The following is a 27579-nucleotide window of genomic DNA, read 5'->3' on the forward strand; positions in this document are numbered from 1 at the left end:
GTCAGGGAGCATGGACTGTGAGTAGACTACTGTCTTCCTTGTCCAATTAGAGACTAGTGCTGAGAATATCACGCTGTAAAAACTGTTGATTTTAAACTGTCTATTTAATTCCAAGATAGAGTGAAGTTTGGTAGAGGAGAGGTAGGGTGGGAGTATCAAAATGATAGCTGATTAGTATTTCTTCCTAGATACAAGGCCCACGTGATTCACGTTGCTGTGGAAATTTGCACAAGGAGATAAAAGGCCCACACCAAGTAACTGTGGTACTGGGTTACAGGATTCCCAAGCTATTATGGAACGTTACAGATACAAGTCAACCTTCAGCCAGCTAAGAGACAAAATCTCTGGGCGCAAGTAGCTCTGTACCTGAAGCAGGGAAAATGCTGACCCAACTGCCCTTCTTGCAGAATGCAGTCAGGAAATTGTACTTGGATTGAAAAAAAATCTGAATTCATGAGAATTTGAGAGAGGCCGGGCAATTCACCGAGCCTGGCTATAGGGAAGGTATTTCCAGTCTCTTCTGGGTTTACACGTTACCAGGCTGGGAAAGGAGGGATGAGTGAGGGGACCAGGTTCTGGGCGGGTTGCAACAGAATGACTACTGCATGCTGTTTGTAAATTTCAACCATAGCTTGCTTCAGTTGTGCTGAAGATTATTGTAGCTTATAGTATAAGCTGCCTATAAATTAGTGTTTACTCAAATGTTGCTTTTAGCTGTTGGAGTAAAGGGTTTAGGGTGTGAAATCTTGTCAATGTGACCTTTACGGTCACTCACTGTGATTTCAAATATCTGTTTCATAGGCACTTCTCTCTCCTGCAATCACAGTAATAACTATCCCACGCCATACATTGTACAATTAATAAGCATTGCCGTACTCCCAACAAGGTCACGCCAACATAACAATGGAGCTTCAGTACTACGCAGAGTGGAAGGGCATGGTCATTTTGGCCCATTCCTTTCTCTTCCCTATCACAAACCCATTTGTATGCGGAGCTGCTTAAAAAGTGTGCAATGCAGGAACGTTTGCTCACTTACAATGCTGAAGGGATTCTACACAGAATCTGCCAGCTCAGCTGGATAGTCGTGGATGCCACCGAAACAGAAGTAGGCATTTAGCTCTTTGAGTCTGTTTCATCAGCATTCAAACAGATTGTACATCACTGACACTAGCACCCCCGCTGTCGGGCACCGCTCCGCCCAACAGCCCCCACTGTCAGGCACCGCTCCGCCCAACCGCCCCCACTGTTGGGCACTGCTCCGCCCAACCGCCCCAATACCACATTACTTGGTGTGGGCCTTTTATCTCCTTGTGCAAATTTCCACAGCATTGTGAATCACATGGGCCTTGTATCTCGGAAGAAATACTAATCAGCTATCATTTTGATGCCCCCAGTCGGGCACCGCTCCATCCAACCGCCCCCACTGTCGGGCACCGCTCCACCCAACCGTCATGGTGAATTGACACTATCGGATACCACCATGACATCAAGTACAAAAACACAGAGCTAATACAGAGCTGTACAACTGACTAGTTAGAATTGTTTACCCAGCTCTGGGTGCCTTACTTTAGGCAGGATGGAAAGGCCAAGAAAATATTCAATGGATTGATACCAGGGCAAGGTGAGACCAGAAAAACAGAGGATCCTTCATGAGACAGTGACTTGGAAACATGATGTCAAAAGCTTTCAGTTAGTTAAGAAAGACAATAAAATTCTGATCTGTGCATTGATAATAAAAGAAAATAGAACATTAAAAGGACCAGCAGCAGAGTAAATGGTTAAGGATAGAGTATTGCTTTTATATGGAAACTTCTGCAGTTTCCTACCAGAAATTGTGTGGTATCTGTCAAAGCTTAAAAAAAAACACACATTTTAAAAAAAATTATATGCATCAGGAACAGTATTCAGTCAGAGGGTTAGAATGGGCCCTGTGGGCTGAATGGTCTCGCCTGGTGTAACATACCCATGACTCTACAGGGTTTGCAGAGAACGACTCAGTGAGATGGAGATCAACCACTGTTTCCTGGCTGGAAGTCTCAATTATCTATGTTTCTAGTTACCCGCTTTAAAAAATCTTGTAAATACTTTTGTTTTAAAGCAACCAGAGCACCTCAAAGCTGCAGAAAGCACTGTGATATTCCAGTGCGGACATGATATGCAGATAGGGGCGGCACTATGTATCAGGACTCCCTGGAAATCAGACACCAAGGTTGATTCAAGAATTTCCTTCCAATAGCGCCCTTTCCAACGCCATTGACACATCAAAGTCCATCAATGTCCTGGGAATGACAACCAGCCAGAAAGTGAACTGGACTCACCACATTAACACATTGGCTACAAGAGCCAGTCAGAGGTTAGGAATATCACAGGGAATGACTCACCTCCTGACTCCCCGAAGCCTCTCCACCATCTACAAGGCACAAGTCAGGAGTGTGACGGAATACCGCCCCCCCTCTCCCCCAACTTGCTGGATGGGCACAGCCCCAAGAACACACAAGACACTGGATACCATCCAGGACAAAACTTGATTGGCACCATATCCACCAGCTTCAACGCTCATTCCTCACACTGCCACCACAGTGCGTACCATCTACAAGAAACACCCCACTAACTCCTGAAGGCTCCTTCAACTATACCTTTCATACCCCCAACCAGTACCATCCAGAAGGACAAAGGCAGCAACAGGCCCTGGACTTGTGGACGTCTGACTTATGAACACTCATACTTATGTACGAGATCCGGTACTACTGTTAAGAATCTGACATATGAACATTTGCCCACACTTATGAACAGTATTTTAAATTGTATTGAATTGTGTTCCAACTCGAACGCAAATCCACCGCAAACGTGGGCCTTTTACGTGGGATCATTCCCACCTGCAACTTCCCCTCCAAGCCATTTACTCGGTCTCGCAGTTCCTTCACTGTCACTGGGCTGTCATGGGATCAAAATCCTGGAATTCCCTCCCTAAGGGCATTGGGGATCTAACCACAGCACACCGACTGCAGTGGTTCAAGAAGCTCACCCCCATCTTCTCCAGGGGCAACTAGGGACAAGCAATAGATGCTGGGCCCAGCCAGTGACAGCCACATCCTCAGAACTGTTATTAATTTTGAAAACAGACCTCTTAAAGATAATTTTTTCCTCAGATAAGATTACACAATTATGTTCAATTTAGCTATAATGAGAGATTGATGATATGCTGGAACAAAAGGTTTCACACAAAAAGGAAAGCTATCTCACATCCCATGATACCCCATGATGTCTGCATCTTTATTTATAAACTAATTTAATAGACGAGGAACATGAAGTGTCAGGAGGCACGAGAGACAAGATTTCGAAAGCATAACAAACACCAATTTCCCTGTGTTACTGAACGTAGAACACGGAAAAGTACAGCACATTACAGGCCCTTCGGCCCACGATGTTGTGCCGTGGAATAATCCTAATGCAAAAATAAAATAATCTAACCTACGCTCACCTCAATTCACTGCTGTCCATGTACATGAAGTGCAACAGATTCACAGGTTACAGTTTCTCAAAGGCAGACCATACCCCTACATAAAACTTAAGAAAGAAAAATATCGGTAGTGCTTTGGGCACAAATCAACAATTTCCAAAATTGTAACCGAGTGCCTCTGTCTCCCTCCCACTTCCAGATCACGGACTCTAACATCAACCATGAGTCAGGAAGTGACAGTGTTTCAGATTGTTTAAAAATAATTGTGAAAAGCTACAGTTTGACTAAGACAGCAGAAAACTGAGAAGTGGGTACTGATGTCATGTTGCTTTGACACTGAAGGAAGTACAATTATTTACTCATCACATGGGAGTATAGTTGACATCTCCTTACTTAATTTAAACTAGAGATAGTAGGAACTGCAGATGCTGCAGAATCTGAGATAACAAGGTGTACAGCTGGATGAACACAGCAGGCCAAGCAGCATCAGAGGAGCAGGAAGGCTGATGTTTTGGGCCTAGGTCCTTTGTCAGACCCCCTTTTCTGAAGAAGGGCCTAGGCCAGAAACGTCAGCCTTCCTGCTTCTCTGATGCTGCTTGGCCTGCCTGTGTTCATCCAGCTCTACACCTTGTTATCTCTTAATTTAAACGAAACTCTTCTCCAAAATCATTGAAAAGGTACTAGTCCCACCGGCCTGCTCCTGGCCAATATCCCTTCAAACCTTTCCTTTTCATGTACTTATCCAAATGTTTTTTTAAACATTGTAATTGAACCCACATCCACCACTTCCTCAGGAAGTCCATTCCACACACCAACCATCCTCTGTGTAAAATGTTTGCCTCTCCTGTCTTTTTTTAAGGCGAGTGGTGAGAGGTTTTGAAATAAGACCAGGAGACACAAGAACACCACCTTGGGAAAAAGGAAACTACCGTTAACTCTATCTGTACCTCTCACTGTCTGATAAACTTCTATTAGGTGACCACTCAACTGCTTACGCTCCAGTGAAAGAAGTCCTAGCTCTCCAGCCTTTCTTTATAACCCAAAACTCCCATATCCAGTGACATTCTGGTAAACCTCTTCCAGCTGGACAATATCCTTCCTATAACTGGGCGACCAGAACTGGACACAGTATTCCAGAAGAGGCCTCACCAATGTCCTGTACAGCCTCAACATGACGTCCCACTTCCTATACTCAAAGGAATCACCAAATGAGGTCAAGCGTGCCGAATACTTTTTTGACCATCCTGTCTATACGTGATGCAAACTTCTTAAAAAATTAATGTACCTGCACCCCGAGGTCCCTCTGTTCTACAACACTACCTACATTGATTGTATAAGCCCTGCCCTTGTTTGCTGGACCAAAATGCAATACCTTGTATTTATTCAGAATGAACTCCGTTTGCCAATTTTCAGCCCATTGACCCATTTGATCAAGATCCCTTCATAAACATAGAAGATAGGAGCAGGAGGTGCCCATTCAACCCTTCTTTACTGTCTACAATGCCACCGATTTTGGCATCCGTTGCAAACCTACTGACCATGCCTTCTATATTCTCATCCAAATCATTTATACAAACTACAGACAAAACAGGAAATGACACCACCAATGCAGGAAATGACATCACCAACCCAAGAAAACCTAAACAGATAAATAGAAAGCGGGACATAACACCAGCGCCTCATCGGAGGCTCACTGATGATGTTACCTAGAATGGTGACGAAACGTCTGAAAACTAACCTTCCAGCTCAGCGAGCAAACTCACATCCAGCAGATCTCCATATCTAAAATAAGACTCTCTTATTCTTGACTAGAACCTCAACATCTTTATTTGTCCATTGCTCCTTGATCTTACCAGCCTACACTTCACTCCAACAGGAACAAATGCCTCCGAACTTTCATCATCACACTCTTGAACACCTCCCACTTGTCAGACATCCTTTTACCCACGAACAGTTTACTCCAATCAACTTTTGAAAGCTCTTGTCTCATACCATTAAAATTCGCCAGACTCCAATGAAAATCTTTGACCTGTATAGAAGCTGCATATTTTTCCATAATAGTTTTAAACCTAATAGAATTATGGTCACTAGACCCAAAGTGTTCCCCCACTTTTGACTTCAGCCACCAGCCCTGCCTTATTGTCCAAAAGAAGGTCCAGTTTTGCTCCTTCTTCAGTAGGAGCATCTAGTTAAGAACATAAGAACTAGGAGCAGCATTAGGCCATCCAGCCCCTCGAGCCTGCCCTGCCATTTAATAAGATCATGGCTGACCTTTTTGAGACTCAGTTCCACTTACCCGCCCACTCACCATAACCCTTCATTCATTTACTGTTCAAAAACTAATCGAGCCTTGCCTTAAAAACATTCGGTGAGGTAGCTTCAACCGCTTCACTGGGTAGGGAATTCCACAGATTCACAACCCTTTGGGTGAAGAAGTTCCTCCTGACCTCAGTCCTACATCTGCTTCCCTTTATTTTGAGGCAATGCCCTCTAGTCCTAGTTTCACCTGCTGGTAGAAACACCCTCCCTGCCTCCACCTTATCTATTCCCTTCATAATCTTATATGTTTCTATAAGATCTCCCCTCATTATTCTGAATTCCAATGAGTATAATCCCAGTCTACTCAGTCTCTCTTTATAATCCAACCCTCTCAACTCTGGAATCAACCGGGTGAATCTCCTCTGCACTCCCTCCAGTGCTAGTATATCTCTTCTCAAGTAAGGAGACCAAAACTGCACACAGTACTGCAGGTGTGGCCTCACCAGGACCCTATACAGCTGCAGCATAGCCTCCCTGTTTTCAAACTGCATCCCTCGAGCAATGGCAGACAAAATTCCATTTGCCTTTTTAATTACCTGCTGCACCTGAAATCCCACCTTCAGCAATTCATGCACAAGGACACCCAAGTCCCTTTACACAGCAGCGTACTGCAATTTTTTTAACATTTAAAACATAGTCCATTTTGCTGTTATTCCTACCAAAATGGATGACCTTACACTTATCAACATTGTACTCCATCTGCCAGCCTTTGCCCACTCACAGACTATCTATATCCCTCTGCAGACTTTCAGTGTCTTCTGCACACTTTGCTCTACCACTCACCTTAGTGTCATCTGCAAAGTTTGACACACCACACTTAGTCCCCAACTCCAAATCATCTATGTAAATTGTAAACGATTGCGGTCCCAACACTGATCCCTGAGGCACACCACTAGCCACTGACCACCAACCAGAAAAACACCCATTTACCCCTACTCTTTGTTTTCTATGATCAACCAATCCCCGATCCGTGCCAATATATTACCTGTAAAACTGCGCAACTTTATCTTATGTAACAGCCTTTGGTGTGGCACCTTGTCAAATGCCTTCTGGAAATCCAGATACACCACATCCACAGGTTCCCCGTTGTCCACCATGCAAGTAATGTCCTCAAAGAATTCCACCAAATTAGTTAAACATTACCTACCCTTCATGAACCCATGCTGGGTGTTCCCAGTGAATTTACATCCATTTGTCTTGCTATTTCTTCCTTAATGATAGATTCAAGCATTTCCCCCACTACCGACGTTAAGCTAACTGGCCTATAGTTACCTGCTTTCTGTTTACTTCCTTTTTTAAACAGTGGCGTCACATTGGTTGTTTTACAGTCTGTGGGAACCACCCCAGAGTCCAGTGAATTTTAGTAAATAATTACTAGTGCATTTGCTATTTCCCCCATCACCTCTTTTAGTACCCTGGGATGCATTTCATCAGGGCCAGGAGACTTGTCTACCTTTAGCCCCATTAGCTTGCCCAGCACTGCCTCCTTAGTGATAATGATAGTTTCTAGGTCCTCACCTGCTATAACCTTCTTGCTTTTAGTTTTCAGCAGGTTATTTGTGTCTTCCACTGTGAAGACTGACTCAAACTAACTGTTTAATGTCTCGGCTATTTCCTCATTCCCAGTTATTAAATTGTCTTTCTCATCCTCTAAAGGACCAATGTTTACCTTCACCACTCTTTTACGATTTACATATTTATAGAAACTTTTGCTGCCTGTTTTTATATTCTGCGCTAGTTTACTCTCATAATCTAACTTTTCTTTATAACTTTTTTGGGCTTTCTGTTGGCCTTTAAAGATTTCCCAATCCACTGGTTTCCCACTATGCTTTGCTTTTTTGTATGTTTTTTTTCCCCCAATCTGATACTCTCCTTTATTTTCTTAGACATCCAAGGCTGGCTCTCTCTTTCCCAACAGTTCTTCCTTATCACTGGAATATACTTCTGCTGAGCACTGTGAAAAATTGTTTTGAAAGTCCTCCACTGCTCCTCAATTGACCCACCATAAAGTTTTTGCTCACGTTCTACTTTAGCTAATTCCTTCCTCATTTCTTCATCGTCTCCTTTGTTTAAGCACAGGATACAGGTACTGGATTTAACCTTCTCACTCTCCATCTGTATTTTAAATTCGACCATACTGTGATCACTCCTTCCAAGAGGATCCCATAAGGATAAAGAAAATTTTCTTGAACACATCTGACCAACTCTTTACCATTCAAATCTTTAATACTATGGTAGCACCAGCCAATGTTTGGAAAATTAAAATTCACCCATAATTACAACCTGAGAGTTCCCTACATATTTGTTGCTCAATTTCCTTCTTACTACTGGGGGCCCCAGTGTGCAATCCCAAAATAATCTTCCCTTTCCTATTTGTAATTTCTACCCAGATATTTTCACTGGATGATTTTTCAGAAGTATCTTCTCTAGTAACAGCAGTAATCTATTCCTTAATCAAAAGTGACTCAACCCCCCCCACCCCACCCCTCGCCTCCGTTCCTATCCTTCCCATAGCATCTGAAACCCAGAATGCTGGGCTGCCAGTCTTATCCATCTCTCAGCCAAGTTTCTGTCATAGCTATGATGTCCCAATCCCATGTTCTTAAACATACCCTGAGTTCATCAGTCTTAACTATAAGACAGCTTGCATTGAAATAAATGCAGTTTACTTCTTCAGAGTTACTACACACTCTGACATTCTCTTGTCTCTCGTCTCCAATTGACATGTTCTCTTCACATTCAGAACCTTCCGCATGAGTCCTCCTGTTTACACTGCGAATTAGAGAGGGGGAGTGGAGGAATTCTGTCAGTTGACTGGACGGCTGGTTTGTGGCACAGAGCGATGCCAACAGTGATGGGTTCAGTTCCCACACTACTTGAGCCCACCATGAAGGTCTACCTTTCTCAACCTCTTCCCTTCCTGAGGTGCAGTTACCCTATCACCAGTTATCTTTATGGAAGAGTAGTCCTGTAAGGTTATGATAATTTTAGCTTTACCTTTATCATCATATAATCGATTGTGTATGAACATATAGTAGCATAGATTGTATACATGTGTGTATATCAAGCGTATGTACATATAATAAATATAGATTGCGTGTGTGTATATATAGATTATATATGGAAGACTGTGCATATATTGTAGTTTGCATCACACACACACACACACACACACACACACACACACACAGTAGATGGTATATACAGATACATACTAAACTTAAAAGTTTTTGAGAAGATTTTGTAGATTGGGTTGTGGATGAGGTTGTAGACTTGCTCTCCGAGCCGGGGTGTTTGATTGCAGACGTTCCATCACCCTGCTGGGTAACACCGTCAGTGCGCCTCCAGTGAAGTGCTGGTGTTCTGTCCCACTTGTTATTTGTGTGCCTTGGTTTGCTGGGGTGGTTGGTATGACTTGCGGCTCTGTTTCTCAGTGGTTTGTATATCGGGTCCAGTTCAATGTGTTTGTTGATGGAGTTCCAGATGGAATACCAGGCCTCCAGGAATTCCCTGGCAAGTCTCTGTTTGGCTTGTGCTATTATGGATGTGTTGTCCCAGTCAAATTCATGTCCCTTGTTGTCTGTGTGTAGTGAGATAGTGAGAATTGGTCATTCCTCTTGGTGGCTAGCTGGTGTTCATATGTCTGTATTGTCAGTTTTCTTCCAGTTTGGCCCATGTAGTGTTTCCTCACAGGCCTGGCATGGTATTTTGTATATTACACTGGCTTTGCTGGTTTTGGGTGTGAGATCTTTTACCTTCGTCAGTAGCTGTCGCAGTGTGGTTGGTGGTTTGTGGGCTAAATTGAAACCTAGGGGTCTGGATAGTTCTATGGTCATCTCTGAAATGTCGCTGATGTACGGTAGGCTGAATAGTGTTTCTGGTTGTGTTGTGTTTTCTTGTGGCGGTCTGTCTCAGAGGTAACAGCAGATTGTGCTTTTCCAGTATCCGTTCCTTTTGAAGATTCCGAATAGGTGTTCCTGTTCTGCTTTGCATAGCTTCCGTTGCTGCAATGTGTTGCGGCTGGTTTAAATAGTGTCCTGATGCAGCTCTGTTTGTGTGTGTTGCGGTGGTTGCTGACGTAACTGAGTATCTGATCCGTATGTGTGGTCGTTTTTGTGTATGCTGGTCTGGAGTTCCCTGTTGTTTTTGCATTCTACTGTTATGTCCAGGAAGGGTAGTTGGTATTGTTCTCTTCTTTTGTGAATTTTATCCCAGTGAGGATGTTGTTTGTCTGTCAGTGGCTTTCTTCTAGTTTTGTGTGTTCAGTAATCGCAAAGGTTTAATCTACATATTGGAACCAAAGTTTGGGCTGTATAGTGGGGAGCGCTGCATCAGAATACTATTTAAACCAGCCACAACAAATTACAGCAACCTGGAACTACATAAAGCAGAGCAGGAGCACCCATACAGAGTGTTCAAAAGGAACGGATACCTGAAAAGCACAATCCGCTGTTGCCTCCAAGACAGACCACAACAGGAAGACAACACAACCAAACTCACTAACCACCCTACTGTACATCAGAGACATATCAGAGATGACCGCAAATATTACTCAGACCCCCAGGTTTCAGATTAGCACACAAGCCAACAACCACCCTGCACCTCCGAAAGCTACTGACAAACACAAAGGATCTCACACCCAAAACCAGCAAAGCCAGTGTAATATACAAAATACCATGCAAGGCCTGTGAGAAACACTACATAGGCCAAACTGGAAGAAAACTGACAATACAGATACATGAACTCCAAGAGAGACACGACCAATTCTCACTTGTCTCAATACTCACGGACAACGAGGGACATGAATTCAACTGGGACAACACATCCATAATAGCACGAGCCAAGCAGAGATGTGCCAGGGAATTCCTGGAGTCCTGGTATACTGACTGGAACTACTCCAACAAACACATTGAATTAGACCCTTGGTACAAGCCACTGAGAAACAAAAGCAGAAGCCATACTAACCACCCCAGCAAACAGAGGTATATAAATAACAAGTGAGGCAGAACACCAACGCTTCACCAGAGGCACACTGACAGCGTTATCCAGCAGGGTGACAAAACATTTGCAATCGAACACACTGGCTCAGCGAGCAAGTCCACAAGCACATAATAAACCATTTTCCTGTTTGAACTTGTATAATAAAATGTTTTTTTTAAGAAATGCGGAATGTTTATTCTTTTAGGAACTACATGGATCTTTTATTTTAAAATGTAGATATAATCCGAGACTGTGGTCCCAAGTCAAGCTGTAAAATCAATGTGATAAGCTGGGATCTGACCATTCAGAAAACAAGCAATTCCAGTCTCTAATCCCACCTCTTTCCACTTGAAGCAACATAGTATTGCATAGGCATTGTCAGAAGTCACAGGCGCAGACTGTGCCTGCTTTCCAACAGGCTCACTAACCTGCATTAGGTAACATGGGGCAGTTCTCCCGGCACACATCCTCCTCCTTGTTCAAGGGTGGGCCGTAGAGGTTTTCCTGTGCTGTAAAACACCAGCAAGAAGCAGCCTGAAATTCACTGCATGCATCATTTTAAGTATGTCAACTGTGAACTGCATTTACTTGGTTCCTTTGGTCTATCTACAGTGCACAAAATGTTAAAGGTCCAATGCTGACTGGCTACAGGGAAGAAGTGGATCTACCTGTTAGAGGTGTTTTGTTCTTCTCCAGTCGGTCCACTTCCATAATGAAGTCATCTTGCAGGAAGAGGAACCCCACGATGGAGAACAGGTAGACAAGGATCAGGGCCAGCACTGCTGTCAGTATAATGGACCGACCATTTCTCGTGACACTCTTTATGACATTGAGTAAAGTTTCTTCCCTGTAGACCAAGTCAAACAACTGGGGGAAAGAAGAGAAAAAAAACCAACAATGCAGCTAAAGTACAAAAGGGGAAATAAAACACAAAACAAAACAAACTTTTAAAGAAACAATGCGTAAGGTTTCTGAACCAGGGACCACTATGCAAGGACATGATTCAGGAGTCAAAACTCTGAAATCTGGAAATATTGGGACTGGTCCAACAGGCGAGAGATTTATCCAGTGAATAACTTATGGATATTCGTTAATAACAGGGCTCCTGCAGCGGCAAGCCTTCAGTCTGGATGAAGATTGAGAAACAGGGACATCCTTTCTCGTGGGAATATATATCTGAAGAGTTCTGGAGATCAGCAATTTTCCAAATGAGTTTACCTAGGTTCAGGCTGGGATGGCACCACAGGTCTTCCCTCGCTTATGAAGCAGGGCTATGGAACAAGAGCAAGGGGATTTTATTTTGGATCAGTTGAAACGCATCCTTCAGTGCTCCAAACCCCATGGTTTGGGCACAGACTATCTTGATTTTGGTACATGTTAGGGGAGTGGGGTCATACAATTGGGTGGCTGGGGTGGGGGGGGGGGGGGGGGGGGCGGGGGGGGAGGGGGGGAGGATTACACCGAAGCTTCCGAAAAGGGGCATGGTGCAAAAACCTCTGGTGTAACTGATTAACGAGTATTGGAGACACATTAGTTTATTCCGCCATCTCACATCAAACACAAGGAAAATCTGGTTTTGAGGAACGTATAACATGGTGGTGAAGTGGAGGCTGAAGAAACATCAATTATCTCTCATTTAACAGGAATGAGACACAGTTATTGATGAACACACTTGATCAAATTGGATCTCGAGTACAGGAGACTGGCCCAGACCATGCATTGATAATTTAGAAAACTGAACTGCAAATCAAGCAGGTAAAGGAACGATTCACATTCACTTTTAATATATAGAGAACAAGAAACAGGAATCCAATAATCCTTAAACCAGAGGTACAGCGTTTCATTCAATACTCTCCAAATATTCTGCGAATATTGTGCAAGACATTGATGAGGCCTCTTCTGGAGTACTGTGTACAGTTCTAGTCTCCCTGCTATAGGAAGGAAGCTATTTAACTGGCAAGTAGAGATATGCCAGGATGTTTGCCGGGAATGGATGACGTGAGTTGTAAGGAGAGGCTGGATTGGCTGGGGCTTTTTTCACTGGAGCATAGGAGGTTGAGGGGTGACCTTACAGATTTTATAAAAGCATGAGGGATATAGAGAGGGTGAATGGCATGTGTCTTTTCCCCAGGGTGGGAGACTTTAAAACTTGGGGGGCATGTTTTTAAGCTGAGAGGAGCAAGATTTTAGAAAGGACATAAGGGGCATTTATTTATTTTTAAACACAAAGTGGTTTGTGTGTGGAATGAGTTTCCAGGGGGAAAGGTTTGTGCAGATACAGTTAAAACATTTAAAAGATATTCAGAAAAATGCATGAATAAGAAATATTTGGAGGGAACTAGCCAAGTGCAGGCAGGTGGGATCAGTTTAGTTTGGGATTCTGTTCGGCATAGACAGGTACGACCAAAGGCTCTGTTTCTGTTCTGCAGGACTCTTGAGTCTTTAAATAGAAGACTGTGGCTTCTGGGGAGAAATAAAAAAACCAATCTGCACACTTTATTAATGTTACAGTTTACATGTTTTCTGTCCCAATTACAATATTCTAAGCAGAATACATTAGAGTTTCAGTCAGACTTCAAGTTGCCATTTGTATTATAAACAATCAGGCTTGACTGTTTCTCTGAAAGAAGGGTCCCGACCTGAAACCTCAAACTTTCCTGCTCCTCTGATGCTGCTTGGCCTGCTGTGTTCATCCAGCTTCACACCTTGTTATCTCCGGTTCTCCAGCATCAGCAGTTCCTACTATCTCTGACTATTTCTCCACTTGGTAAGGAGGGTTTGCAGATCTTTGTGAAGCTAAGGAGCTGACAATTTACAAACTTAACAGGGCTGGTGTTCAATGCATGGAGAACAGAGCACTGAGCAGCGACCAGATCAAAGCAGTCCAGGTGATTTAAGGATGACATAGGGCAGACGGAGAGAAAGCATTTCTTCTTTAGTACGAGAATATGCAAGACCTCAATATTAGATGGGGCCACACTGTGGCTCAGTGGTTAGTACTGCTGCGTCACAGCTCCAGGGACCCAGATCTAATTGCGTCCCCCTCGGGGGATTGTGTGGAGTTTCCACATTCTCCGTGTCTCTCCCATGGTCTTCAGATTCCTCCCATAGTCCAAAGATGTGCAGGCTGGGGGGACTGGCCACGCTAAATTGCACCCCCCCCCCCCCCATAGTATGCAGGGATGTGCAGGCTAGGTGGGTCTGGGTAGGATCCTCTTTGGAGGGCCACCGTGAACTCAATGGGTTGAATGGCCTGCTTCCACACTGTATGGCTTCTATGATTCTACAACCAGACAGTTCAGGAATGCTGTCACAAACATTGGAGGGACCTCAAAGCCTGTCCCCAGAAACAATGAGTGTGCGGTCAACTTAACTTTAAAAACTACAATTTATTGTTAAGACAGATACTAGGGGCTACAAAACAAAGATGGGAAGTTGGAGTCCAAAGTGACATGAGCTATATTCTAGTCGAATAATGGATCAGGCTTGCTGAAGGTACCGGGGGATTTGAATGTCTCTAGACTCCCAACAGTTTAGGAGAATGAGATCTATTTGAGGAATGTAAGATGCTAAAGGGAACTGATACAGGGGACAGAGAGAGGATGTTTCCCCTTGGAAAAGAATGGAGAATGAGGGGTCATAGTTTTAGGATAAAGGAGCGCAGATTGAAAATGGAGATTATGATAGGTAAAGGGTCATGAATCTGTGGGAGTAGGGGCAAAGATGCCCAATAGCAATAGTTTCTTGGAACTGCTAAGAATGATTGGAAATAAGAAATTCAGGGGAAGAAACTGGACTGTTTGGTGTGACACTGAAGATATCTGGGGGCAAAGGCAGACTTTTAATTAATATCAATGGGGAGCAGGCAGGGAAGTGGAGTCAAGTCTGAGAGGAGGTCAAATTGTATGAAACGTCCGAGCAAGGGGTTGAATTATTTGTTCCTGCTCCTAGTTCTTTAAACTCCTCAGATTTGGTTTGGAACAGCATCAACTGCAACTAACCCAATTAAAAAAAAAAATCACCTGCTGACATGGACTCGAGCCTAGAGGAACCTTAAAGGGAAAGATTAAACCAGAAGAAAACAAAACATGACCAATGCCACGTGAAAAACAGCCTGAGGTGGGGTGGTGGTGGTGGGGGGAGGGGGTGGGGTGGGACTGTCAGGAGTCTATGATTTGCTGTGCCAGGGCAGACACCTCCTGCTGGCACATGGATACAGGTGGACAAAACACTCAGTGCAATTTTCGAAAGCCTGCAGTCACTTACCAGGAAACTGTAGAAGAATTCGTGAGCAAAGAGGCCAAGCATGCAGACCACCACATAGGTCACATGGTATAAAAACTCTACATCCAAGACCACTGCCTTATAACCACGGGTGAACGTTCCACGATTTCCAACAAAACTCACCAAGAACACGATCTTATTGCACAGCTAAAGAGAACAGGAGAGTGGGCATTTATTACTTGAAGAAAATAATACAAAAAATTTGACTCACACCTGCCCCGGCAGCATCTGTCATGAGTTGAAGTTAGTCATATCGTCAGCACGGTGGCTCAGTTATTAGCACTGCTGCCTCACAGCACCAGGGACCCAGGTTTGACTCCAGCCTCAGGTGACTGTGTGGAGTTTGCACGTTCTCCCTGCGTCTGCATGGGTTTCCTCCCACAGTCCAAAGATGTGTAGCTTAGATGGATTGGCCGTGCTAAATCGGCCACAGTGTGCAGGGATATGTAGTTTAGGTGGGTTAGCCATGGGATAACAGGGGGATAGCTCTGGGTGGAAGGCTCTTTGGAGGGTCAGTGTAAACTCGATGGACTGAATGGCCTGCTTCCACACTGAACGGATTCTGTGAATTAGCTGCAGTAATACCTTACTGATCCAACAGATGTGTGATTCAGTGAAAGGGCATTCTGAAATGTGCTTCTTTACAATTAAAACTACTCAAAGATGACCCCAGGAGACATTGCAAGGTGAAGTGAGGATGTCTCTGGATGGAGTGGACTCCAAGGGGACTTCCCAAAGAGAAAAATCATCTTACTAACCAGCACCTATGGAACCAGGAGTTGATCAAATATTATGGGTAACTGAGAGGTCCACATAATCAATGTGAAAACACTGTTCCACCATGTGCAGTGTGTTGCTGTTCGTTCAAATAGTATGGTGGAACGCAGTACCAATGGGAAATTCTGAACAAAATGTATACAGGAAAGACACACACACACACACACACACACACACACACACACACACACACACACACACAGACCAAAGTACTGAATTTCAACAGCAACCACTCTAACACACACAAAGTTGCGTGAGAACATTAAATAAACAGGCAACACCCCTGCAGCAGCACAGAGCAACACCAAAAAGAGGAGGAGTACCTCTTCCAAGTATTCAAAGACAACAGATACCCGAAAAACTGGGTCAGAAGATGCCCATTTGATGCAAACGACACCAGAAAGATGCTACACGCCCCGACACACTCATCACAATGCCTTACATCAGGAATGCATCTAAACTGAACACAAGACTCCTACAACTACTGGGCATCTGACTAACACACAAACCCATATCAACCCTGCACCAACTGCTCATCCGAACCAAAGACCCACCATGCACAGGATCAATATTACATAGAAAATTCCCTGCAGAGATTGTGACAAACATGACATTGGACAGACAGGAAGGAAATTAACAAGGGTACATGAACATCAACTGGCAACAAAAAGACATGACCAATGCTCACTCAGCTCTGTCCACACGGATAGGAAAAACCACCAATTCGATTGGGACAACACCAGGATCCTGGGACAGGCAAAGCAGAGACAAGCACGGGAATTCCTAGAAGCCTGGTTCTCCATTAGGAAAGCCACGAACTAACACAGAGCTAGACCCCATATACACTCCACTGCGAAGGAAAACTGGGAGGGAGGTAATCCAGCTCAACGGACACCAGAGTTTAAATAACAGGCGAGGAAAACACAACAGCACTTCATCGGAGGCTGCACTGACTATGTTACCCAGCAGTGTAATGAAACATTTGCGGAGAACAACAAACCAGCTCGGCGAGCCAATCAACCACAATATCCACAACACGAGCTACAAATCTACTCTAAAACCTTGAGGGATATAATTTTTGCAATTTATTGAGAATTCTGGTTAAAATAAAGTTTTCTGTATTATCTTTACTTGATCAAAAAATGAGATAAATTGCAAAGCAACTTGAAAGAGAATTCCTAAATTTAGGAAACGATTAAAGAATTGAGGTCAGCTCCCAGCTCTTGACAGATCCTAGTCTGCGCTTACAGGCTTAAGGCAGTTTAAAAGGCAAATTTTTGCATCAGGCATGGAGCAAAGTGTGAGTCAGCTCTCTGTGCACTGTCATTGCCTGTATGAGGAGCGAATGCAGGATATTGATAAGTTTCTGCACCACACTCAAGGCATCCTGCCAACTGAGCTAACTAACCCCCAAAGAGGTGACTCCAGATTGAAAATCCACCATATTTATAGCAAAAGATGGAGGAAGTTCAAAGGCCAATTTCCTGAGGAGCATGCTCATAATTTTATCTTGCGAGTGAACCCAGCAGAATCTGAGATTCCCTCTGACCAGAGTTTACCAGTTTGGGAATTTCAAGGGTATCTGAGGAGATGATTTGCAGGTGTGGGGATTTAAAAGTCGCCAGAACGTTGAAATCGATTTCTATCACAGCATGGCAGAGGTGTTATTGCAGAAGACATACTGAATTACACAGTGGAATAAACACAAGAGGGGAAAAGCTAGCTTTCCTCCCACTGCAATTTGTGATTGTCTAAAATTTCCATCCACTCCCAACTTTGGGAATACTCCTACACAGAGGCTGTGGGAAAGCAAATCTAAAATGAATGGTGAAAGCTGTTTCTGACCTACAGTGGGCGGTGCCTGGTGTTGGCCAGTTTGAAAAGGTTGGGAAGGGGCAAATCAGCTGGTTATTCCCCACCAGGAACTATGAGCATTCAGATTGTTTTAGTAACTCCAAGTGGCTCACTAGTGATGGAAATCAATCAATCTCTCACTAATGGTTCTCTGAAGCGAAACAATGAAGAATGACACTGCAGTGCTGCTCAAGGAGAGGGCAGCTCCCCTCCACCTTCTCAGCAATGGGTAAAAATAGCCACTTTGCTGGTGATCTCTGCACCACTCCCAGCTAGGCTGGTGTATTCGGTTAGCAAACATTCACCTGGATCATACAAGTTATTTCCCAGTGAATAAGAACGCAGTCACGACTTTGAGGTATAAAATGAGCAGAGCAAGCATTGGACAAGGATCTCCGGTTTGTATCTGGCAAACTAATGGGCACATCTGCAGGTATCCATGCTGTTGGAGTCCACCAAAACCATCTGACATGTCTTTGATAGAATCAGTACCCAATCCTTTTTACTGACATTAGGGAAGGCTGTCCATATCATTGTTTAGGCATGAGAGCGGCTCAGTCTTGTGAAACAGAATATGTTTCATGGCACAGTGGTATACAGAGTCAGCAGGAAGTTACCCTGGGACTCCACAACAATAACTCCAGATCCCATGAGGTCTCATGGCTTCAGGTTAAACATGGGCAAGGAAACTTCCTGCTGATTACTACACACCATCCTCCCTCAGCTGCTGATTCAGTACTCCTCTGTGTTGAGCAACACTTGAAGGAAGCACTGAGAGTGGGAAGGGCACAAAATGTACTCTGGGTGGGGGATTTCAATGGCCACCACCAAGATTGGCTCGGCAGCATCACTACAGGAGAACAGTAGAATGATGCAGCACAGAACGGGGTTATACAGCCCATTTTTCATGTGCTAGTTCATTGAAAGGGCTATCCAATTCATTCCACTCCAAATGGTAAAAATTTCCTTCTCTCACGTAGATATATCTCGCACTCTCTTTTGAATATTATTATTGCATCTGCAGGATTGTAAGATTGCAAGCTTTATTAGTAGAGACACAGAGTACAAGAACAAGGTTGTTGTGTATAAACCACAGGATTGACCTCAACAAGAATATTGAGTCCAATCCAATGCTCGGCACTGCCATTGAGCAACGACCTGAAGACATGAGAAGAAACATTCACAATAATGTTCCAGAGTTGAGGAACATCAACTACATGGAGGGGAAGACGTAGTTGCGAGTGTTCTCCTTGCAGGAGAGAAGGCCAAGGGGCAATTTGATAGGTGTGCTCAAGATCATAGAGGATCTGAAGCAACCAGATACAAAAAAGAAGCTGTCCACGTTGGTGAAAGGGTCAAGAAGGTTTAAGGTGACTGGCGAATGAAGCAACGGTGACTCCAGAAATGTTCTCACAGAGAGCTAGAATATGCTGCCCACAAGTATTTTGGAGGCAGGTTCAATGAAGAGGGTTATGACCTGAAAAAGGAACGTCATGCACGGTTGTGGGGTGAAGGCAGTGCGGAGTGCTGCTGAGTAACTTGGCCAGTTCATGCAAGATGGGCAGACTGGCCTCCTCTCTTGAGCAGTAAAAATTCAGTGATTGAGCTGCCACCACGCTTTCTGATAGTATAGCCCAGATTTCAACAACGCAGCGTGTTTGGATTAAAAAAAAATAAATCCCCACCTACTCCTTTTGCTTATCATTTTCAACGTGTGCCTTGTTTTCAAGAAAAAAAAAACAAATTATTCACAGGACGTGGGCATTGCCAGCATTTATTGCCCGTGTCTAGCTGTCCACAAAGAGGTGGGGTGGTGAGCTACCTTGTTGAACCACTAGTGTCACACAAGGTCATTAGGAAGGGAGTTCTAGGAAGGTAAGATTCTTAGCCTCTGACACGCTTTTAAAACCACTGTATTTACATGGCTTCTTGTGAACAGCAATGCAGCCCCACCCCCACCACCAACCCCAAGATGGCCACTCCACCTCCAGCAGCGTATACATGACTTTTATTTACACCAGAAATACTTCAAACACTTCAATGAAACTTCTAGTCCCTGCACAGGAGGTGAGGTCTCTGGTCTGAGTGCCATTTGATGCTGTCTCCAGCCCACAGGCCTGGGGTCATCAACTATCTTGGAAATTCTAAATTCTCAGCCATTCATTTCAGCCAAGTGCTTTGAAAGGTGGCCCTGGATTTCATAAGGAGCTCCCCCTCAATCAAAATCAAGACTGAAGAGAACTGGGTGAGCCACAGGTAATGAAAACAGTTACATGTAATGTACCCTGCACACTGAAAGGTCAGTGTCCAAGTTTAACATCGTGAGGCTTTAAAATAAACCAAACCGTGTTATTAATAACTTCCAGATCATTGAACTATGAGCACATCAAGTTGGACTTATTAAAAGAACCAGCAACTTTAATCTAAATTAAACTTGTCGTTTTGGGAGGGATTTTTAAGTTAGTTGTTGGCTCTATTTGATCTTACAGCAGCCTACTGCTGATGCTTTTTCAGCCATCTGCCTCAATACCAGACTCTGGTTCTTTTGTATGTGTCTTTGATGTTGGAAATCCAAACTGTTAGATCAGCTTTATGATTCCAACAGCAAAACACAATTGAAATGCAGTATAACCTTTGCAATGTCCCAAATCCAGTTTACTACCTATGGTCACTTTCTCAATTTCATCTACTGCTGAATTCAAACAAAAATGTTCCTCACTCCGAGCCGCCTTTAGGAGGAATTGGAGTGGATAGCAGCTTCCCTTCATGGGTCAGGCACATTTTATATTTAACTCCATTCAATCAGCCCTCATTTTGAAGCTAAAAAGTTGGGAAAATAATTAAGCCCATACACAATGGCTTCAGACTTTGACTGAATCCCGGAGAATTTGCTACTGTCTGGATTAATAGACCAGCGACAATAACATTATGCAATATTGTTACTGACAATAACATTTCTGAAGGAGGGTCTAGGCCCGAAACGTCAGCTCTCCTGCTCCTCTGATGCTGCTTGGCCTGCTGTGTTCATCCAGCTCAACACTTTGTTATCTCAATAACATTACGCCACTGCCTGCCCTTAATAACTTGACCTGACAGCAAGACGAGAAAGTATAACAAAATCCTACTTACTATAAATTCCAATGGTCAGAGTTATGGTGTAAATAAACATATCACAAGCTAATAGCACTCTATGAACAGTCGCAGGGAGAGGCTGTAGTACCTGGGTTTTTTTTCACTGACTTGTTCCTCAACTGCATTACAGAAAAGAAAGCACAAAAGCCCTTTTTTAGAAGTTAGTTTTTGCAAGGCAGTAATAAATAAGGACGTTAAAATGTGGACTGGATTATGTTTGTGTGCCTGATCTGGGCTGTTGTCATCTAGTCCCAGTTCACCCAAAAACTACAGCAGGCTCCGACTCCATCTGCCTCTGGGTTTTAAACACTGATTTAGGTTGAATTGATACATGGTACAAATTCCCTGCAGAATTCTAAGGAATTAGCAGTGCAGACCCAGAGCGCAATGCGATGTCACTGTAAACTTGGGAGCATGCACCAATAAATTAATGGGTGGCAAATGAAACAGCTGATCGCAATGCAATTTCCTGTGCTCCGCAACTTCCAACGTGTAAAAGATGCTCACTGGAATCACCAATTCAGTAAAGGGTTATAATTTCTATATCAGTACAGTGACCGCACTTCAGAAATCGTTCATTCCTATAAAGCACTTTAGCATGTCCAACCATCATGAAAATCCCAATGTAAGTGCCAGGCTTCCTTTCCATCTACCATCTGCCTTAGCAATGAAACTACACTCAGATAAAGACCGGCAATATGCAAAGTTTACAGGTCATATTTTCTCAGAAAAAAAAATGATGCTACTTACATTTAGAGCACCCAAGAGTATGAGAGTTGGCCCGAGACCAAGTGAGTATATAGACCGGAACATTACAAATACAATAAACAGTCTTATTCCATGAGGTTTTGGGAGGACTATAAGCAAACCAATGGAAAAAAACACCACTATCCACAGCAGCAGATTAAACAGCGGAGAGATGGTACCTGCAAAGAGAATAAAACTGTCAGTGAGTGTACATTAATAAGTACAAAAAAGCTCACGTAACTCAAGTGGACTTCAGACAACACACTCCTGATGATCATTGTCCCCACTTCAGTGGATACAGCTACTGGAGCCAACTCTGATAAAGGGCCAGATTTTGCTGTGAAATTCACAATGGCGCTAAGATGCTACCACAACTTCAGACAAGAGGTCCTCAAGTGATTAGATCCAAGAGTTGTATAACCTGGAAACAGACCCTTCATCCATGCCAGCCAAGCTTCCTAAGCTAAACTAGTCCCACTTGTGTGTGTTTGGCCCATATCCCTCTACACCTTCCCGACCCACTTTTCAAATGTTGCAACTGGATCTGCATCTACCGCTTCCTCCAGCAGTTCATTCCACATACGCACCACCCTCTGTGTGAAAACATTGCTCCTCAGATGCCTTTTAAATCCTAACCCTCTCACTTTAAATCTAAGCCCTGTAAACTTTGAACTCCCCTACCCTGGGGAAAAGGCCTTGGCTGCTCATCTTGTCTGTGCCCCTTATGATTTTACAAACTTCTGTAAGGCCACCCCTGCTAAGCTTACTGCGAACGGGCTCACCCCTAAAGGGTGTCAGTGAATCATATTTCAATAATCAATGTGGTCACCATTAGGTGACTGCTCCATTGGTATCGATTTCATATTTCACAATTGGGTGGGAATTGAACCCATGTCCCAAAGCACTATTACTGCTCTCGGAACTATTAGCCTAGGGACGTGACCACAACATCACCACTTCCCCAACAATAACATAACTTGGAAAGATGGTCCACACACTCTCTTTCCTGGTCATCTGAGAAAATAGACACTCACAGTGCATTAACCAAAGCAATCATTTTGAAATGTGCTTTCTAACTTACCCTCATCACCATCATCCCCAAAGGGGTAAAAAAGTGCGACAGCTAGGTTTATAAATACTGCAAAATTGAATGAAATGGTCCCCCACAGCGATATGTTCTTTGAGAACCAAAACAAGCCTGGGTTATCTGAAAGAAAGAGTCCAAGGTGAGGAGATGTCTTATCCAATAGAATTCTTTCTGCCGAGGCAGAACTGGTGCCATTTTAGACAAAACAATTTTTACAGAGAATTTCCAGCACAGAAACAGGCCATTCAGCTCTTCTTGTGCACTTTGCCATAGATGCTCTGTACGGGCCTCCTCCCACCATAATTCATCTGGCCCTCTTGGCATGTCTTTCTATTCCTTTCTGCCTCATGTACCCACTAACTGCTCTGGCACAGTAACCGTGTATGGTAGATGCTGTCTGTGAGCTGTTTCTTGTGACATATTTTCCTATGCTGAACAGAGGCCATAAATGGGAATGTCTTATAACATTAGCTCGGCTTCTCTCGCTAAACAGACATTGCTGGGCCTGCTTCCAGTGCTCTCCATTTTCATTTCACATCTATGACCACAAATTGTAGATTCCAGAACAAATGTAAATATTGTCTCCAGGATCAAACGCCTTTCAAAACTAAAACAAATTTATTGGGTCAGCAGATCTTCTCCAGAGAGAACAGTCTTTTTTTGATGCTTAAGCCTTACGCGCACTCAGTATACAGGTAAGTACTGGATTGTCCTGGAGACATGCGTGTTTAAGGAGGCTCAAAAGGACAGAGTGGGACAGTGGGTCACTGGGTTTGGCAGAGAAAGGGTAAATGACATTGTTGTCCCATGTTTAATTAAATGGGACTACTTGTGTCCACATCACTGCAGTCCAACAACAGCTGGACTGGCCTAATACAAGCCATAGCAAGTAATCCAGTAAGAATTTAGACATTTAGGAATGGAACAGTAACATCGTTGCACGGAAAGCAGGCTGCCGAATGCATCATAACAAATGCAAGGGTTCATCTCATCAGCACTCTTCCAAATAGGGTTCTAACCACTTACTCATCTTCCATGCTTGGAATGGAATTGGCCACATCAAAGCTTACCCTGATCAGATCATCATTTGCTGTTTACTGTGAAAACTCACAAACAGGACATCTTCGACCCTAAAGCATGCCTGACCTACCCTACCAAGACTAAGCATTACACAAATCACATTTAACATCTTGAGAATCCAAAAAAATTGGCCGATAAATTTAAAAAAACACACACACACACACACACACACACACACACACACACACACAATCAGATTTCAACATAAAGGAGGATAGAGGTTTCTTGTCTAAAGCGAAAATAATTTCTGCTCACACTGTTACGTTTTATACACGAGGCCGATTACGTCTCCAGCTGATATGCAGTGTACCTTTAAGAAGCATGCACATCACTGTATCGGAGCGCATGACCCAAAGGGAGAAAGGACTAAGCCTTCACCTTTTTTTGGAGTCATTTGAAGCATGACATGCTGATGGAAGTGCGCTACTGTTTTAACTGATCAGTTCAGTATTAGCCCCAGTGCCTGTGACTTTAACATACATGCACGTCAGGAACTGTAATAAACACTAACATGTCAGTACCGTGTTAGCCACATCTAGTTCTTGGATTAGATGGAGTTAACATGAGCATTGCCAAAATCAGGTACACATACCATACCAGAAGACAAGAGCTAATTAATAATTCCTCACAAAAGAATGCTTCCCAACTTCCAAGAGCCTGTGCAGACCCAAGCTCAATTACTTACTTTTAATCTTCTTCTGCCAAATCATTTCATTGTAAAGATCCTCGGTTTGCTGAAAGAAATCATTGACTTTGCTGCCCTGCTCGTCTCGCTCCGTGGTGTTAAACACCTTAGTCTTGGACTCGTCTGTGAGATATTCACAGATACTGGGCACAGGGAAGACTATCTTCTCCATGGTCCGGTCATGTCGCACTATCTGAGGAGTGGAAGGCAGAAGCAGGTTAAGAACACTGCCCCAGATTTTCTCCTGTATCAACAAGGACAAAGTGGGCACTGCATTCACCAACTGTGCCGCAACAGCACAGGTTCTGGAACAAGTTACTAAACAACTCACCCCTTCATCTGCAATTTGGACGCACAAAAGCTCATTGTAGGAAAAGTGACTATGAAGTGGTTAGACTGTCCTGAACTGCTGCCCTTACCTGGGGTGCCTGGTCTGATATCCAGGCCTGTATCAGTGAGCTGGGCTTATAACTAGCCTCAAGATTTCCCAGGTAAGTCCCACCGTTCAGAGCAGCGAGAGGTGGGCGGTAAGTGTTAGGTCTTGCGACTGACAGTCTAATCCCAAAAATGAATTTTGAAAGAATGAATCTGTCATTATTCTGTTTGATATTTGCTTGCTTGTGGTCCATTGTGATCCCACTCTTTGGCAATATTAGTCGCAGAAAGTGCTGTTATTTAAAAAGTCAGTTTAGACACAGTTGAATCAGGAGGTCTTCTTTTGATTGAACATTACCAAGACTGCAAGCACGTCATACACGCTGATAGTGAGGGTAATGAATAACCGACTGACAGGGGAGTTTAAAATTGTGACTGTGTGTGGAAGATGCTTTGCTTCCCAATGACTGATTTCTTGAGTGTGCAAATTGCACATTCATTTCGATACACAGTGAATAATTCAATCTGCTGACATTCGGAATCTTATTGGAAATAAACTGACGATCTTTGTTTATTTCAAGTCCAGTAACAAAACGAGCCATACCAACGTCTGTAAGTGTGACAGACGGGAAATTCGAACACACGTAAAGTGTCAGATGGCCTAAGCAATTGGATTGACTGCCGAAATCGGGGCGGTTTGAGAACAAGCTTGTGAGAAGTCATTTTCCCTCAACCCTTAGCAAGGCGTTCCACCACATCCATCACATTTCCTGCACTTACGCTCTCTCACTTACCCACCTTCACTGTCAGGCTTTCCATCTTCTCATCTTCCACGACATCACTCTCTGTACTCCGAGTCATACAGCATGGAAACAGACCCTTCAGTCCAACTCCACCAATCCTGCCTGATATCCCACTCTGACAAAGTCCCGTTTGCCAGCATTCGGCCCATATCCCTCTAAACCCTTCCTATTCATATACCCCACCTCTTCCCCTGGCAGCTCATTCCATACACACACCACCCTCTGTGTGAAAAAGTTACCCCTCAGGTCCCTTTTAAATCTTTCCCCTCTCACCTTGAACCCACATACTCTAGTTTTGGACTCCCCTACCCTGGGAGGATGACCTTGGCTGTTCAGCCTATCCATGCCCCCCATGATTTTATCAACCTCTATAAAAGGTCACCCCTCAGCTTCCTACACTTCAGTGAAAACAACCCCAGCCTATTCACCGTCTCCTGATAATTCAAGCGCTCCAGTTCCAGCAACATCCTTGTAAATGTTTTCTGCACGCTCTTAAGTTTACTAACATCTGTGTCACAGAAGGGCGAACTAGAATTGTACACAGTATTCTAAAAGTGGCCTGCCTAATATCCTGTACAGCCACAACATAAACTCCCAACTCCTGTGCTCAATGCTCTGACCAGTAAATGCAAGCATACCAAACGCTGTCTTCACTGCCCTGTCTACCTGCACTTTCAAGGAGCTATGAGCCTGTAATGCAGTGGATCATTTACTGTGACTTCCAGCTCCTCCAGTTTGGCATCATGACCAAATATACCTTACACAGTGGACAATGAGAAAGGTCATCTCAGTGTACAACAGTACCTTGGTTACATGGGACAGTGGGTTGAAGAGTGGTGGATGGGGCTTAAATTTAGGTAAAACTTCTTTCCCCCACGACAGTTCCCTTTGGCTCTGGCCTTCAATGTGCCCCGGTTTCCACTTTGTCCCTCCCTCCATCACGTCCTTCACCCACTTCATCGCCGCACACAACTGATCACGCTTTAAACGTTCTGATCAAAGGTCACATTAATTCCATTTCCCTCTCCGAGGATGCTGCGTGGTGTGTATTTAAATAAAAAGGGGAGGGGGCTCCTTCGACAGCAAGTTCTTGTGTAGATGGCATGTTAGTGAACTATTATAAAAAGAGCAGTCAGTATTTCCTGTCCCCCTCATGTACAGTTTCACCTCCCACATCACAATTCAGGGATCCAGGTTCGATTCTAGCCTCTGGGTGACTGACTGTTCATGTTAAAGAAAGTGGTCTGACAAATTGTAGCAAGTGACAAGTATAGTTGGACACTAGCACTATATTCAATACCTGGCTTTCTACATGGAAGCTGGTTAAGTAAAGGTTATCAATGGTAATGAGCTTACAGGAATCTGGGATGAACACTTTTCCGCATTTTTTTTAAGCACATGCAAAATGTCCTCAGCCACTTCGGGGTTAGTGGTGTACAAAGTACAGACCCTATGCCAGAAGACAGGGGAGATCCGCGTACAGTATTGGACTCCTTATTTTCAGAAGAATGCATACTTGCTGGACACAGTCCAGAGAAGATGTACAATCTGAAATGAGAGGGTTGTCTCAGGTGGAAAGGTTAGGTGGACTGGGCTGGCAGCTGCTGGAGTTTCAGAGAGTGAGAGGCTACTTGATTGCAACGTACAAAATCCTGACAGAGCTTTCTGGGAAAAGATCATCGTATTGGGAAGAGAATTTATAACTAGGGGGTCACTGATCACCAATAAGGGCGTCGTCCACAGAAGACAGAAGTAATATCCTTTCTGAGAAGCTTGAGTGTATTTGGAAGTCTCTTCCCCCAAAGGCAACGAAAGCAGAGACTTTGAATATTTTTAAGGCAAAGGTGGATGGGTTCTTGATCACTTTTCACCCAAATCCTCCCACCCCACCGATCGCGGTGAAAGGCATTACAGGCCGGATGGGGCAAATGAGCTAATCCTGTCCCTAATTCTTTAGGTGGAGCAACAAAAGACTTGATAGATAATTGAGCAAGGT

General features: G+C 43.8%; 1 protein-coding gene across 2 annotated transcripts in view; it reads right to left on the bottom strand.

The window, feature by feature from the left end:
- itpr2 (inositol 1,4,5-trisphosphate receptor, type 2) overlaps positions 1–27579 on the bottom strand; it is a 235633-nt gene that overhangs the window by 23671 nt on the left and 184383 nt on the right. For both annotated transcript variants that reach the window (XM_059654708.1, XM_059654707.1), the window contains exons 47-52: positions 24406–24598; positions 22635–22760; positions 21557–21732; positions 15026–15190; positions 11428–11626; positions 11188–11268 (exon numbers count right to left, since the gene is read on the bottom strand). In XM_059654708.1, the coding sequence (XP_059510691.1) occupies positions 11188–11268; positions 11428–11626; positions 15026–15190; positions 21557–21732; positions 22635–22760; positions 24406–24598 (940 nt within the window). The remainder of the gene's footprint in view (positions 1–11187; positions 11269–11427; positions 11627–15025; positions 15191–21556; positions 21733–22634; positions 22761–24405; positions 24599–27579) is intronic.

The sequence above is a fragment of the Stegostoma tigrinum genome, chromosome 25 (genome assembly GCF_030684315.1).
Source record: "Stegostoma tigrinum isolate sSteTig4 chromosome 25, sSteTig4.hap1, whole genome shotgun sequence".
NCBI classification, from domain to species: domain Eukaryota; kingdom Metazoa; phylum Chordata; class Chondrichthyes; order Orectolobiformes; family Stegostomatidae; genus Stegostoma; species Stegostoma tigrinum.